This window comes from Mirounga leonina, unplaced genomic scaffold (genome assembly GCF_011800145.1).
Source record: "Mirounga leonina isolate KUSES-001 unplaced genomic scaffold, KU_Mleo_1.0 Mir_176, whole genome shotgun sequence".
Taxonomy (NCBI): domain Eukaryota; kingdom Metazoa; phylum Chordata; class Mammalia; order Carnivora; family Phocidae; genus Mirounga; species Mirounga leonina.
Window position 1 is genome coordinate 29,035,399 of NW_023270454.1, and position 16,032 is coordinate 29,051,430.

The 16,032-nt window shown below is 37.0% G+C and overlaps 1 protein-coding gene across 1 annotated transcript in view; it reads right to left on the reverse strand.

Moving 5' to 3' along the window:
• The window catches only part of GLRB (glycine receptor beta), an 87,025-nt gene extending 73,408 nt beyond the window's left edge, over window positions 1-13,617 (reverse strand). Inside the window, exon 1 of the mRNA XM_035022834.1 lies at window positions 13,473-13,617. Within this exon, the coding sequence (XP_034878725.1) occupies window positions 13,473-13,594 (122 nt within the window). The 5' untranslated portion in view covers window positions 13,595-13,617. The remainder of the gene's footprint in view (window positions 1-13,472) is intronic.
• Window positions 13,618-16,032: the final 2,415 nt, after the last annotated feature.

Genomic DNA, 16,032 nt, shown 5'->3' on the forward strand with positions numbered 1-16,032 from the left:
CAGTAGGAACAACAGTATAGACTCACAGGGGGATCTGGACCACCAAGATGTTCAGCAACCAAGAGCATGCTGGCAGTGGGAAGCAGAAGTGGAAAGAGAAAGGGGTGCCTGGGTGGCTCAGTCAGTTAAGCCTCTGACTCTTGATTTTGGCTCAGGTCATAATGTCAGGGTCCTGGGGTTAAGCCCCGTGTGGGGCTCCTCACTCGGCAGGGAGTCTGAGGGAGATTTTCTCTCTCCCTCTTTCTCTGCCCCTCCCCCTCACACACTCTCAAATAAATAAATATTTTTAAAAAGAGAGAGAAATAAATGATTGGATATACATTGAGCATCACAAATCTGTTGACACCATAAAACATTAGTTCTCAAAGTGTAGTCCACAAAGACCTGAAGGTACACAAGACCTCTTCTGGTGGTCCACAGAGTCAAAATTATTTTCATAAAAATAATAATAATTTAAAAACGTTATTTACTTTGTTTCAGAATACTGACATTTGCACTGATGGTATAGAAGCAATGGTGGATAAAACTGCCGGGGCACAGGGACGCCTGGGTGGCTCAGTCGGTTAAGCGTCTGCCTTCGGCTCAGGTCATGATCCCAGGGTCCTGGGATCGAGTCCTGCATCGGGCTCCCTGCTCCGCGGGGAGCCTGCTTCTCCCTCTGCCTCTGCCTCTCTCTCTCTCTATCTCTCATGAATAAATAAATAAAATCCTTAAAAAAAAAAAAAAAAACTGCCGGGGCACAAATCAAGAAAATAATATTAATGTGTACTAATCGTCATTGTGTTCTTTACTACTACATGCTGGCAGTAATTAAAGAAATAAATAATTTAAAAAATAGTGTTCATAAGTAATGTTTTTAAAGGAGCAGTAAAAAAAATGCTAAGTTTATTGAATTTTGAAATTTAAATCCACATTGTCTTAATATTCTGTGTGAAAAAAAATGATAAGTATCCATACAGCACTTCTGCTACACACCAAACTATGTTAACTGTTCCTATGAAAAGCACTCAGGCGACTAATGTTCTAGCTAAACTAGATATTTTTATGGAACACCATTTTCATGGAACACCACAGAAAAACTGTGGTAATTTAGTCTTATTTAGCGAATAACTTTTTAACAGCGAATCAAGAGAGCTTGTAACTTCAACAATAACTACAAAGGGCATAACATCTGTTGCCAATAAAATAATGTAAATTTTCATAAAAAATTGGAATTTTAGAAAACTTAATATCATCACCATGACCTTGACAGCTTTCCAATATTTAATAGACTTTCCAATGAGATCAGAAGTGACATTAAATGGATGTGATTTTTTGATATTCTATAATGAAATGTGTTAACATCTGCAAAACCCAGCAAACCAATATTTTCCTAATGACCAATGCCGGATGGTATAAAATCATGTTTGGGCAAAAGAGCCATTCACTGTAACTACAGTTAACAAGACTATACTGTATACATGAAAGTTGCTGAGAGAGTGAATCTTAAAAGTTCTCATCACAAGAAAAAAAGTGTGTAATTTTGTGATGTTTGATGGATGTTAACTAAACTTATTATAATCCATTCACCATATTTACATATATCAAATCATTTTGTTGTACACCTTGGATTAATACATTGTTATAGGTCAATTATACCTCAATAAAACTAGAAAAAAGAGCAGATATTAAATTGTTCAAAAAATGATTAAGACACTGAAAAAATGTGAATAGTAATAAAACTAAGAAAGTCTTAAAAAAGTGTAAAATCAGTGGACTTTAGTGCAACAGAAAACAGAATGTTCACTAATCTGATTTCAGAATCAGATTAGCTTTTAAATCTGCAACTAGCTTTTAAAAAATTATCACTTGTTAAATTTTGGCATGGCATTAAAGAAGAATATTCACAGTTATGCAAAGGCTATTAAAATACTTTTCCCTTTTCTAATTCCATGTCTGTGTGAGGTCATATTTTCTTTACCTACTTCAATCAAAACAATATATCACAAGGCCAATATGAGAATTTAGCTGTCTTCAGTTAAGCCAGCCTGAAACAGATATGCAGCAATATAAAACAATACTCTCCCCACTATTTTTTATTTTTGAAAATATAGTTATTTTCATAGGAATTAAGTTGTTTATGTTAACATGGAATGAGTAGAGTTATTTTAAGTGATTTAATAAATATTTTAAAAATTTGTCTCAATTTGGGCGCCTGGGTGGCTCAGTTGGTTAAGCGACTGCCTTCAGCTCAGGTCATGATCCCAGGGTCCTGGGATCGAGTCCCACATCGGGCTCCCTGCTCTGTGGGAAGCCTGCTTCTCCCTCTCCCACTTCCCTGCTTGTGTTCCCTCTCTCGCTGTGTCTCTCTCTGTCAAATAAATAAATAAAATCTTAAAAAAAAAAATTTGTCTCAATTTTACACAATTCACAGCGCTGTGAATTGTGTAAGACTGTTGAATCACAGACCTGTACCTCTGAAACAAATAATACATTATAATTTAAAAAAAAGAAGAAGAAGATGACAGCAGGAAGGGAAAAATGAAGGGGGGATATTGGAGGGGGAGATGAACCATGAGAGACTACAGACTCTGAGAAACAAACTGAGGGTTCTAGAGGGGAGGGTGGGTGGAGGGATGGGTTAGCCTGGTGATGGGTATTAAAGAGGGCACGTTCTGCATGGAGCACTGGGTGTTATACGCAAACAATGAATCATGAAACACTACATCAAAAACTAATGATGTAATGTATGGTGATTAACATAACACAATAAAATAAAAAAATTTGTCTCAATTTATAATAAGGTAATATTAGTAGATATAACTCACATAAACAAAAGCTCTTTGTGTCCTTAACAATGTTTCAGATTATAAAGGAGTGCCGAGACCAACCATATGAGAGTCACTGCCATGCAATATGAATAAAAGTGGAGAAGATAGGATGGAATTCAGGCATCTAGGTATGTAATTGCATTAACAGATTCAAGGTGAAATGATGAGAGCCTGGCAAAGACCATACTAGTGGAGATGGGGAGAAACAGCCAGATGCAAGAGTCATTTCTAAACAAGAATCAACAAGATAAGTAACTGATGAGATAATCAGGGAGATAGCTCATGGAAGAAAGATACTTCTGCCATTTCTCAGGAAAGGCTAAATACAAACCTGGGAAATACAGATGGAAGAGCTGGTTCATACATTAAGTCTGAAGTCCAGCAGGATTTTGAAAATAATTATAGGGAACCCATAGGAGTAGTTACACCTAGAGATAAAGATGTGGGAATAGCCACAGATAAAGTAGAAATTACTCAGGGAAAATTGATGAGTAAGAAGCTAAAAGGACCAAGAATGAATATCTGGTAAAACTCAGTATTTCAGGACAGAGAGAAAAGGAATATCAAGTGAAGATGGCTAATCAGTTGTAGTCAGAGAGGTAGAAAAATAGTTCCAGGAGGGGGTCAAGTGCTAGTAGCCAAAAGCTGGGTGGGTGGGGCAGGAGACTGTGTGTCAGGATGCAGCAGACAATCATTAGTTCTTATTAAGTAGTAGAAGGACTCAAAAGAAAGTCAGTAAATTTCCTTAAAAGGAAAAAAATATCTTTATCAAAAAGCACAATGGTGACAGGAGTTAATATCAACAGGAGAGTGAGTATTCAGAATATTAAGTGGTACATATTGTTTTATGTGTTACCACAATAATGTATGGCTTTCATAATTTAAAGAAATTCAAGGAAAGGAAAGGAAAGAAAAAAATAATCAATATCCCTGAGAAAGTACAGACCATTGTAGGCTATTAGTTTAAGACATATGGCAGTGAACACAGAGAAAAAAACAAAGTTAATGAAATAGGAATATAAAAACTATTATTTTTCAATTGAGAGACCCTTCAGTATTTTTGTAAGTCCTCAGAAAAAAAAAGATCCAAAGAAAAAAAGCATATTGAAAACTTGGGAGAGCAAAGGTAATGTAATAGAGATAGGTGTCAGAAGAGGATGGAAGACAAAAGGAATCTCCTTTCCTGTTAAGTCAGAAGCAAAGGAGAAAAGAAAGGATAATGTTATAGGTAGCTTTAGCAGGAAGACAGAGAGGCACTGGGGAAGTTTCTGCCCAATGACTTCTATTTTTTTTTTCTTTGAAGTGAAAGCTAAGACTGCATACTAAGACTCAGGATAAAGGATGAAACAATTATTAGAGAGAAAAGTAGAGCCACTGAGGGCCAAGTAAAAGGATTATTGGAAACTGAGTGAAGACCCAGCCAAGACTAGATCACCACACAAAATAAATCAATACAGATTCTTAAAAACTGAAAACATCTACATCTGTAGAATTAAGCCAAAAATATTATAATCAAATGAATACAAAACTTCTGGATAATATTAAAGAGTGTTGCAGTTAGACCTCTGGATCATTTTGTCAGCCATGCCCACGGTATTACAGAGAGCTTTTATCGATGCAAAAGAACACTCATTACACATCCACTCATTAATCGGTTGGCCTTTTTATTAGGTTATTCTCAGGAATCAGAGTAGTAACCTTCCCTGAATAGTCATGAATTCATACTATTGTTCTCTTACAAGAGGACTAATAAAGGTCAGATGTTTCAAGTTACCCAACATATTCTATTAGTGATTTAATCAGTGTTTTGCTGTTATTCCAATCAGAGCTCTAGAAATATTATTTCATATTTACATCACCTCTCAGAGGAGCTATTTGTATGTACATAAATTTGAATAATTTGCTTCAAGAATTCTAAGTGTATATTTCCATAAAATGTCTGTGGTAAAGGAACTCATTTATAAAAGGTTCTCTGCTTTCTGGAGCACAGCAGTGATGTGCCTCTTTTAGGTAATAGCACAAAGAGAATAGAGAAGACTTCTGCAAATATACTCTATTCTTTACTGTATTATTGTATTATTCATCTCCAAAAGGAAAAAAAAAAAGGTATATTTTTGTAAGTCAAATTCCTTAATTTGTGAAAAATTGGTAAACTAAGAATGCAAACAATTCACCTTCTGCATATATTATTCTACTTGGGGATTCAATTAAATGCGTACATTTTGATAAACCAAGTTTGAAATTTAGATCTCTTTGTAATTAACTTGGTCAAGAAACAGAATTTTGTGTATTCTTTTTCCATTGGTTTGGCTTGACTGGCTTTAAATCTGAAAGCAAAATAGTGACAAAAACAAAAATAGTTAACCCTGAATATAAAGGTACCAAAAGAATCATAAATAAAACTTGATTAAGTCTTAAAAGATACAGCTGTCATAAATGAATGAATGAATGAGTGAAATTAGACTACTGAGATCAAACTTCTCCCTATACAAATGAGAAAATTGAGACACCCCCTAAAATTAGTGAATTATTGAAAGTCATAAAGCCAATTAGCAACAGTTCTAATTGAGATATAGCAGTGTCCTTTCTCCTATATTACCATGCCATCATGATTTAGCATACATACAAAGGGAACTTTAAACAATACGGGTTTAGATGTATTACCTTTAATCACAGTCCCAGTGAGCCACTGACCAATCAAAAGATTTGTTTTTTCTATATAGTCAGTCACCCATTTTATTCCATTTGATTTAGCAAGCATAAGTGAGGCTCTTAAGGAAAGAATTTTGAAGTAGGCAGAATATAAAATTGTATATGTGTGTGTATAATACGTGTTTGTGTGTGTATATATATACACACACACACTTTCACATATATATATTAAATATACATGTGTGAATATATATATGTATATACACTTCAAGATTCTTTGCATAAGAGCCTCACTTAGGCATGCTAAATAAGTGTATGTATATACATTTGTTATATATGGTTAGAGTTAACAATATATTATGTTAACCATCCAAATAAATTATAAATATTTGAGATGAGATGGATGTATGTGTATATATATATGTATTAGATGAGATGTGTATATATACATGTATTGAGTTAATACATACATAATACAGTTCAACTAGAAAATAAAGATATGATATAAAGAGTATTAGTACTAATACAGAATTTATACCAACCATATTAATATTTTTTATATTAAACAGCCATCACATGCTATCAATTTATATTAACCTTATTCTCAACTGAAACTTCTAATTATTTTAAAACTTTCGTAAGACAAGGTAATACTTGAGATGAGTCCTTAAGGACTAGTAAGACCTGCACAGATTATGCAGGAAGTTGTCATTCTACACATAAACATGTCTAAGCATAAGCAATGGCAGAGAAGTTTAGGAGCAAGGACAGATCAGCCTTTCTAAAATAAGAGCGTAGTTTCACATAAAGTTTGGGATGCAAATTAGAGAGGCCCTTGAAAATCAAAGTAAAGAGTTTGCACTGGGACCCAACAGGCAGTAAGAAGACATTGTGGGTCTTGAACGTAGTATTAACAAGATGAAAATGGAAACAATATGCGAGACGAATGATAATGGACAGACAAAACAGGGCAAATAATTAGAAAAATATTGATGACTCTCTCTCAGTCTCTCTCTCAAATAAAAAAAAAAAAAAAAAAAAAATTGGGCGCCTGGGTGGCTCAGTCGGTTAAGCGTCTGCCTTCGGCTCAGGTCATGATCCCGGAGTCCCGGGATCGAGTCCTGCATCGGGCTCCCTGCTCGGCGGGGAGTCTGCTACTCCCTCTGACCCTCCCTCCTCTCATGGTCTCTCTCTCTCAGTCTCTCTCTCAAATAAATAAAAAATAAAAAATAAAAAATAAAATATTGATGAAAACTGTTCAAAATGATGGTAAGTGGAGATGCAATGAACATGACAGATACAGGAAATCATTCTAAGAGAAAGAAAGACAGGTCCCATTTAAGTTTCATGCCTGAGCAGCTAGAGTAATGAGGATGCCAGTTTCAAACCCTGGGAAAACTATTTGGAAAGGGAAAATCATTAATTCAGCTCATGGCAAAAGAAAAGCGTGCCATTCAGCTGGGACTGTTCAATAGGTAATAAGAAAACATACAATCAAACATCAGTAAAATATTCTACCTAGATATATTATAGTAAGAATAATGTGGGCAATTTTCCATTGTATTCATTACAGAGATTACCCATCCCCTTTTGCAATCAGCCTTTCGTCTTTTGGCCAACGCACTCATCTTGAACATTTCCACTAGGAAGCAACAAAACTAAACTAAAATCAACCCACTCTATTAATCAATAGTAGGTAAGAAAATCTACCATATAAAATAAATATATCTTTGTCCTGAGTTAATAATAAGGGTTTAAAAACCTTCAGTATAGAATTTCATCTTGAACTTTCATGAATATTCATATTTTAAAAGTATCTCTTTCAAACCCAGAAAATATTTCTCTTTTCTGATCTAAACCAATAGGAGGAAATATGTCTCAAATAGTGATTGGGGGATGGTAGACATAAGTGATCCAATCAATGCTTGCTATAAATTATAAGAAGGTATAGGTTTATAGATTTATATTTATGTGTGTATCATATACGAAACCAGAACATATTAAAATATACTTCCATGGGTGCCTGGCTGGCTCAGTCGGTAAAGCATCTGCCTTCAGCTCAGGTCACTATCCCAGGGTGCTGGGATCGAGTCCCGCATCGGGCTCCCTGCTCAGTGGGGAGCCTGCTTCTCCCTCTGCTGCTGCTCTCTCTCTCTCTCTGTCAAATAAATTCTACCACTGAGATAAAATTTTCAAATGATTCTATCTCATTCTATTGGATAATAGTAAGGCCATAATCAAATACAATATATTAGAATCAAAGAATCTTAAAAATCTGACAGATTGAAAAGACCATCTGGTCTAACCACCTACACAATGTTCAAATTTTCTATAAAATAGGCCTGCCAAATAATTACCCCTCAATACCAAGTGCCTCCAGCTATACGGAACTCCACTACGTCCCTTCCCAGTCAATTATATTTAGGCAGAACTCTTATTAGAAAGTTCTTCCTGAGAGCTAAAAATATCCTACCCACAGCTTCTACTCATTAGTCCTGGTTTTCACTATTAGTGCCAGCAGCAAAGTCTAACTTTCTTATCTACCTCATAGTTTTTCAACGATTTGAAAACAACTTTCAAATCTCTGTTTTTTCAGTCTCTCTAATATGACATGATTTTAATGATCTCAATTGTTCTTATTTCTCTCCCCTGAAAATACTGACTAGCACAATGCAGAAACCTCTCTAATCTTGCTTGAAATAGTATCATCCTATTAAGTGAAGTAATATACTTAACATAAGATTGGTAAAATAAAAATACTAGTTTAACTATATATACTCATTTATATCATATATATTATATACATGTAATACATATTTTATATATATTTAAATGATTACTGTATTACCTAATTTTTCCAAATGTTCTCTACCATACTGTTTCCCCCATCCTACACTTGCACAGATGATTTCTAGACAAAATTGTAATTTATACTTCCATCTATCTTTTTTAGTTTCAGCCCATCACTTTAACCCTTCAAGATCATAGTGGATCCTAATTCTGTCTCAGATATTCATTATATGTCCCCAAATGACATGATCCTCAGTTTGGATATGTGTTTCCTCTGTACGGTCTTATTTTAGTCATTGATAAAATGTTAAACATGATAAGGCCAAAATTTCACCAGGAAACATCATCCAGATTGGAAATGTTTCACTAATTACCCAGTTGTTAACTCATCTAGTTGTCCCTATATTAAGACCATATTTCTAAATATGGTCCATAGGGACTATATAAGTTATTTTCAAGTTCCTTAACAAAATCCAAATATAATGACTTATAAGAGCCAAAGATCTTTAGATTTTTATTCACTCTTTAAACAAATTTTTATTGCATGTATACTTTGTGTCAGGCACTAAATTGATCTCATCTCTGGTGATTGAGTCAATAAGACGCTGCTCCCAAGGAGCTTACAATCTAGTGGGGAAAGCAGAAAATTACAATTGATGATTACCATACAGTATTATAAACATCAGAGGCAATTAGGGAACTACGGAGGCACAGAGTACAATTATGTAAATCAAATTACCAGATTAGGAAAGGCTTCCCAAAGGAGATAACAAGGTTTGAGTTTGAGGTCATTATGGGACTGTCAGATTAAAATCTGGTTATTTGGGAGAGAAGTCTGGGCCAGGCATACAGACTTAAATGTGTTAAAAAGAAAACCATTGGCCCAAAATGGTGTCACTTAAGGCAAGTCACCAAATACGGACCTAATACCTTACCCAACTGCATTTCAACCTACCCTAAAAATGCAGTCTTAAACTGGACAGTCAGGAATTTTCTGATCATCATCAATGAGGAATCTGTCACACGTGCCCTCTCAATCCCCCCAAAAATGAGGTAATCCACCTAATAAAATCCCTTGCCCTTCCCCTTAAGGAAAGGTAGCCTTGCCTGAAGCAATCCTTTCTTTTGCTAATAACCTCTTGCCACATTCTCCTTCCTATAAAAACCTTCCACTTTGTACAACTCCTCAGAGCATCTCTCTACTTGCTAGATGGAATGCTGCCCGATTTATGAACTGCTTAATAAAGCCAGTTAGATCTTCAAATTTACTCAGTTGAATTTTGTTTTCTAGGAAGAGTCAACAGTGAAAGATGATATTTATAGCCATGGATTTGGACAAGACCACTGAGGTAGGAGTTAACTAAAGAAAAAAGAAAGCACTGGAATTTCAGGTAAAGGGAAGAATACTTCCAAGGGGTGAAAAGTCAAGTGTGTATGAGACCTGACTCATATGTGTTGGGTTGGGAGAGGGGCTGCGATAGAAAGATACTGCTGGAGATGTCAGAGGCCAGTTCAGTAAGAGCTTTTTGTGTGGAGCCAAGAAATGAGCCAGAGGCCAATTCAGCAAGAGCTTTGTCTCTGGAGCCACAGAAAACTACAGAGGCGGCTGAAGGGCTCTAAGCATTGGAATTGCTTGCCTAGATTGAAGATTTAGAAAACATCCTCTGGGGTCAGTGTCCAATATGAACTGATGGAGGAAGACAAGAAGCAGGGAGACTAATAAAGAGTTCACCAAAATGGGTACAGAGGAGTAATTAAAGCAGTGCCCACAGGGGAGTGAAAATGAAGGACATATTCTGGAGATGAGAAAGACTCTGAACTGAGAAGTCTTGGACACTAATGAATTTGAGATGTTTCAGTAGAAAGAGAAGGTCTAAGGAGATCCCCAGCATTTCAGTTGGCAAAAGAGGTAGTGGTATCATTTGCTGGATAAGGAAACACTGCATCAGGAGTGGTGGGGAGGATTTCTGAACTCAGGTTTTGTCATCTTAAGTTGAGTTTGAGGTCAAAATAGGATAGCCAGGTAGAAAATATTGGATGTATGGATATGGCATTCTTCAAAGAACTCTGGGATGGACATAGAACCTTAGGAGTTAACAGTGAATAGATGGTAGTTACAGCCATAGATTTGGACAGAATCACTCAGGCAGACTATACATAATCAGAAGAGAGACCCAATAGATGAAGGTTAATGTTAAATTCAAGCTGTAAAATAAAAAGCTTACTGTCTCCAAGGACTTTATCAATTTTTTTTCTCATTTACAGTTTATTTCTTATATTTTAATATGTATGAAATTTCTAAAGTTTTTGAAAGGAAATTTATCAGATAGCTTGTCAATGTGGTACTACTGTTTCACTTATACATCAAAAAACAATAGCATAAATTTATGTTATAGCATCTCAAGACAACATGAGTTAAAAAATATATAGTAAAAGAGCCAGGAAAGTTTATGATACAATTCAAGCTCAACATCAAAATTAAACTCTAGAATGTTAAGGACCCCAAGTGTTTTATTTCTTCTACATTTTAAAACCTTTTTCTTCTTAGTTACAAGTCTTGGTTGGGGGAGAGAATATTGTTACAACAGTAAAACAGGAAATTCTTGCTCACTTTTGCTACACTCACACATTAACTGCATGTGTATATACAACCTCATTGCTTCATCAACCCTATTCAAAAAGAAAAAAAAAACAATTTAAATAAATAAAAATATCACTGAACAAGATTTCACCATATTGAAGAGCATATGGTAGTCTGTACCTAAATTTCATAATCTCAAATATTCCTCTTAGTCAAAATATTTTATACTTTATCAACTTATACAAGATGGACTAACTGGATCATCCTCTAAGAAACAAATGATTTGCATATTCTTTCACAGCACATTATTATAGCTGAGATTCTTAATCTGGATGTTCAAAGAAATTTAGTATAATGGATCCAAACACAGCCAGAGAAAACTCCAGTCTTCTGAAGTTCATAATGCAGTGTTAATAAGTCAAAATTCTTAATAAAATGCTCAAACAAAAAAAATATGTAAATCTTATTCTCCAAGGCACACCTGCTTTTTAATAAGTCAGATTTTTAGAGGCATCACCATGGCAACTGTTAATAAAGTTTTATCTAGTCTCATAATTATAATAAAATAAAATAAATAAAATAATTAAAATTTAAATTTCATGGCAGAAAATTTCAACAATAAAATTTCAGTTAATTACACAACATATCTATAATACTGTGATATGGGCTTACCAAGTGTATGTTGGGCCTTCTATTTGCCAAAGAGAACCTTATTGTTTCATTCTTAATCTACTAGATTTAACTAAAAATCTGTCCTAAATAGCTATACACACTGGAAATATATAGCCAGTTTATATATAAGACAATTTAATAGCATAATTCTGAAAAGGGATAGAATGTCCTCTAAAGGACTCTCATAAGATATATGGTAGTTAGGGGCGTCAGGGTGGCTCCATAGGTTAAGCATCTGACTCTTGGTTTCGGCTCAGGTCGTGATCTCATGGGTCGTGAGATCGAGCCCCATGTTGGGCCCCGCACTCAGTGGGTAGCCTGCTTGAAGATTCTCTCCCTCTGCCTCCCCCCACTCTAAAATAAATAAATTAAAAAAAAAAAAAGATACGTGGTAGTTCTAAGGCTTGATGTTGCCATCTTCTGAACTCTTTGATTCATGACATTTGATTGGGGGGGAGGGGAATGGGCAGGAGGTAGTGGAAAAAGAGTCCTATCAGCTTCACATATAGAGAAACCTGATCGATTGAAGTGGACCTGACTCCACACATAGAATCACCATGACTGTAACACATATGCAACAGTTTGTACCAATATGCCAACATTCACCAAGTAAAAGGTTAATATAAAAATATCTAAAACATGAGAATGTGTCTTTTTGCTTGGGAGGAGTAAAGCCTGACAATGTCCAGTTCCCTAACAGGCTTATCTCCTGGTTGTGACACAAAAACTCTGAACACTGAAGAGTAGTGATGGTTGCAGATGGTGATTATTCCTAAACCTGCCCCATCAGATACTTCATACCCAACTGGGCAGATGGCCAAGGAGGGACACATGAATATAACTCAGGGCCATCCTGTAATACACCCAGAAATCTGGCGCTGACAGCAGACTCTGCAGCACTGAAAAAAGTAGGACTAATAAACTTGAAAACCAAGAGATACTTCTAAATCGGGAGCTTTATTTAATGCTAGACTATATGTGCATCATGACACTCTCCAGACTTCTGGCATCACATAGTCATACAGATATCCATCCCAAAATGCCAATTCTAATATCCTTTCTTAACAAAATAAACTTCCCAAAATGTTCCTTACTATCCTATACCGAATATCTACAAAACTGTAATAGTCTACCTTTAAATAATATTGATGCTGAGATGTTACCTGTGATCAATATGGCATTTAAAACATATTAATTAAAAAATTTCCTATAACAGGAAATTAATTTTTATTCCAGATCAATGCATACGTGATCTTATTACCTGAAAACACCTTACATTTGTGAAAGTTATTTACTTACATATTCTTCAATTGCTCTAACCATTAGGTATTATTAAGAATATGCTGTTATTCACCAGTAATATTAGCTCTTCCTATTAAAAAAAAAAAAAAGTCCAAACTACAAAAGGAAGAGTGGGTGATTCGGATTTAGATTTTGTTTTTACAAGTAACTTCAAATTTAGTGACATATTTTTTGAAAAATATCCTAATTTTCCAATCTAAGCCCTTTGCAGAAAAATATTAAAATAGAAAACTGATCTACTCTGTGCATTTTCTTCTTCCATGCATCAATATAAATACACCTTAAAAATCATATTTTAGCTAATTTTAAAGTGATATTCATTTTTAGGAATATTTTTTAAAAACCATCTTTTTGAACTGCTAATTTGCTCAAAACATGGAATTTCAGTATCCAATTATCGTTGCATATTTGGGGTACGAGAGAAATAGTAATGTTTTTTCTAATTTTGTAGAAGATGTATAGAAATTATGTAATCCCAAAGCATGAACAAAACTTTATAAAACTTTACCTTAAACACTAGGAATTAGCTATCACATTCTAAATCTCTCTTGTGAAACCAATGGGTACATATGAAAAGTTCTGCTGATACGCTTCAAACCACCTTACTTTGATTAAAAATGCAGTAACATTTCTCCATAAAATAATATAAGACATGAAGGACGTACGATGGGCATAGATACTGCTTCTTTTTCCCCTTCCCTTTCTTTGAAGACTTCTCTTTAGAATAAGCTTCTTCAACCCACAAGGAAATTAAAATAAAAAAGGCAATCGCCAATAAAAACTTCATCTTGAAAGTTAAATTTCAGGAGATCAATCTACAAGAAAGAACAAGAAAATGTTTACATAAAATGATTAACAATACAACTCTAAGGAGTATGGCCATTACTACCCAATTGACAAGAGCATTTGTACATGAAATTCTCATTGCTCGAACCTATGTGGTTAGCCTTTATTATATATTTGTGATGTTTAGCAGTAAGTGTTAAATAGAATAATGGCTCATACAAAATACAATCCCAAGGAGGTATAAAAGTATGCAAAAGGTATAAAAAAGGTATAAAAAAGGTATGCAAAATTTCTGGTAGCTACAGACAATTGTATATTGACATTGAATTGAATTGCACAATCTATCAATGTATGTATAGAAAGCCACCTGCAAGGATGTTTAACACAGTTTTAAAATGGTTACCTTCTCCTTGTACATTTGGATTTTTTATTTCTTTTTTCAATTTCTATATTTTTGAATTTTGCATGTATATTTTTTCAAAAATGATAAAGCTTTTCTAATGGAAAAGCCAATTCTAACTTAAAGAATTGACAGAGATAAAGGAAAAAATTAGAATCAAAAGTTTCACACTTTAAATTCATTGTTTTTATTTATACCCATTAAATTTGCAAGTTACATTTTACCCAAAAAGGGTGCATATTGATTTAAGGTAGCTTGTTGGCTTTCCCACTTTCATGTTATTAACAGTTATCGTAGAGGATTTTTGATTCCACAAATTCTAGGTAACATAATATGAAAAAAAAAAAAACAGCAAGTATGGTCAGACTCTTCCAAATAATCTTCTTAGTCCTATTTTAATAACATTTTCTATGCTCAAATGAGAATTATATTCTTGCCAGCCTGATGCATCCAAAAAAGAAAAAAATAAAAAGAACTTTAATATTCTGGAATATTTAAGCCTCTTTTGCAGTCCTTCATTTCCAAACCATAAATTGTTTCTTCATCACTGTTTTCTGCAGACTAAGAGATCTATCAGATCCTTCAACATCCACTTAATTACTATCTCGCCCTTATAATTTTGCTTCTCTTATGTCATATTCTGCCCCTTCCTTTCTCCCAAGAATTCTTATTTTCTCCCATTTATCCTTTACAGCCCCTATGGCAAGCCAGAAGGGCTTCTTCCCTGGCCCCCTCTACCGAGGACAACAGAGGGGACTTATCATGCCAAGAGCAACAACAGAAGGCTCTCCTCTGTCAACTTCCAGCACTGGACGCTCCCTTCCCCCATCCTACGGTGGCATCTGCTTCCAGACACCTCTGTCCACAGCAGCAGGTACTTCTCCCGCCTTCACATTCTTCCCCAGGAAAACAGGGGGGCCATCCTGACGGTTTGAAGGGTCGAAGAGAAAGTCAACCCTATGCTCCCTGTCTTCACCTCCAGCCTTTCAAAGGGGACAGCTGCAAGGACTGAAGGAGCTTCACAAACAAAACCACGCAAGGAGCCCTCCCCGCAAATCCTGCGTTCTCCCAATTCCTCCCAGCTCTCTGCAGCCCTCCATCCGGAGCCTATCTGCGGACTCCACCGCACCGGGGCATCCGGGACCCGGCTGCCGGGCGCCCCGCGCCCCTTTACCCGCGCAGGGCAGCGCTCGCCTCCTCCCCCTGCACGCCGCAGTGCTCCTCGCGCCTCCACCAGCCCGGGCTGGACCCGGTCTTTGCGCAGCGCGTTCATTCCGCCGCCTCCCACAGCGGGTCCTCGCCCGCCCTCCACCGCCACCCCAGCCAAGAGCCCCCGACACTCACCCGAGGCGCCCGCGCCCGCAGCCGCCAGGCGAGGACGCGGCGGCTCGGGGCCCAGACGGCGGTGGCTTCTGGGGGTCGGCGGGCGCAGAGCGGGGGCAGCTGTGTCCCCGCCGCCCGCGCCACCGCCGAGCTCGGCTGACGCGCCTGCTCGGCCCGCGGAGCCTGCGCCGTGGCGCGCGGCCGCCCGGGCGTCCGCAGCCGCGCTCGGGGCCCCTGCGGCACCGCGGGCCGCGCCGCCGGGAGCCGGGGACCGCGGGCTGGCGCGCCGGCGGGCGGGGGGAGGGCAAAGGTGCTCCGACCGAGCGTGGAAGGACGTCGCAGCACCTTCCCCTCCGGGCTCTGGGGGGTCCCGTGAAATGGAGTCCCCCTGCAGGGGCCCAGAAATGACTGGCGCGAGGAAAGGGGCGTAAGGACCGTTTGGGTACAGAAGGAAAAAAATACCTTTCAAGGAGCTGGAATTCGTTTAGGGTCAACTTTTGATTGCTAGTAACAAAACGGGAGAACAGCAGATGACCTTCTTGGACCAGGGGACAGCACGCAGTTTCTATAATTTCATCATCAGACTCCCGACACCTAAATCTCTCTGAGTCTCACCAACAATTTCTAAAAGCCTGACCTTTCTAAGTAAGCTTAAATTGGTCAAAATCACTGAAAACATATAATCCTGCAGGTAATGCTATTCTGACATTTGTTAC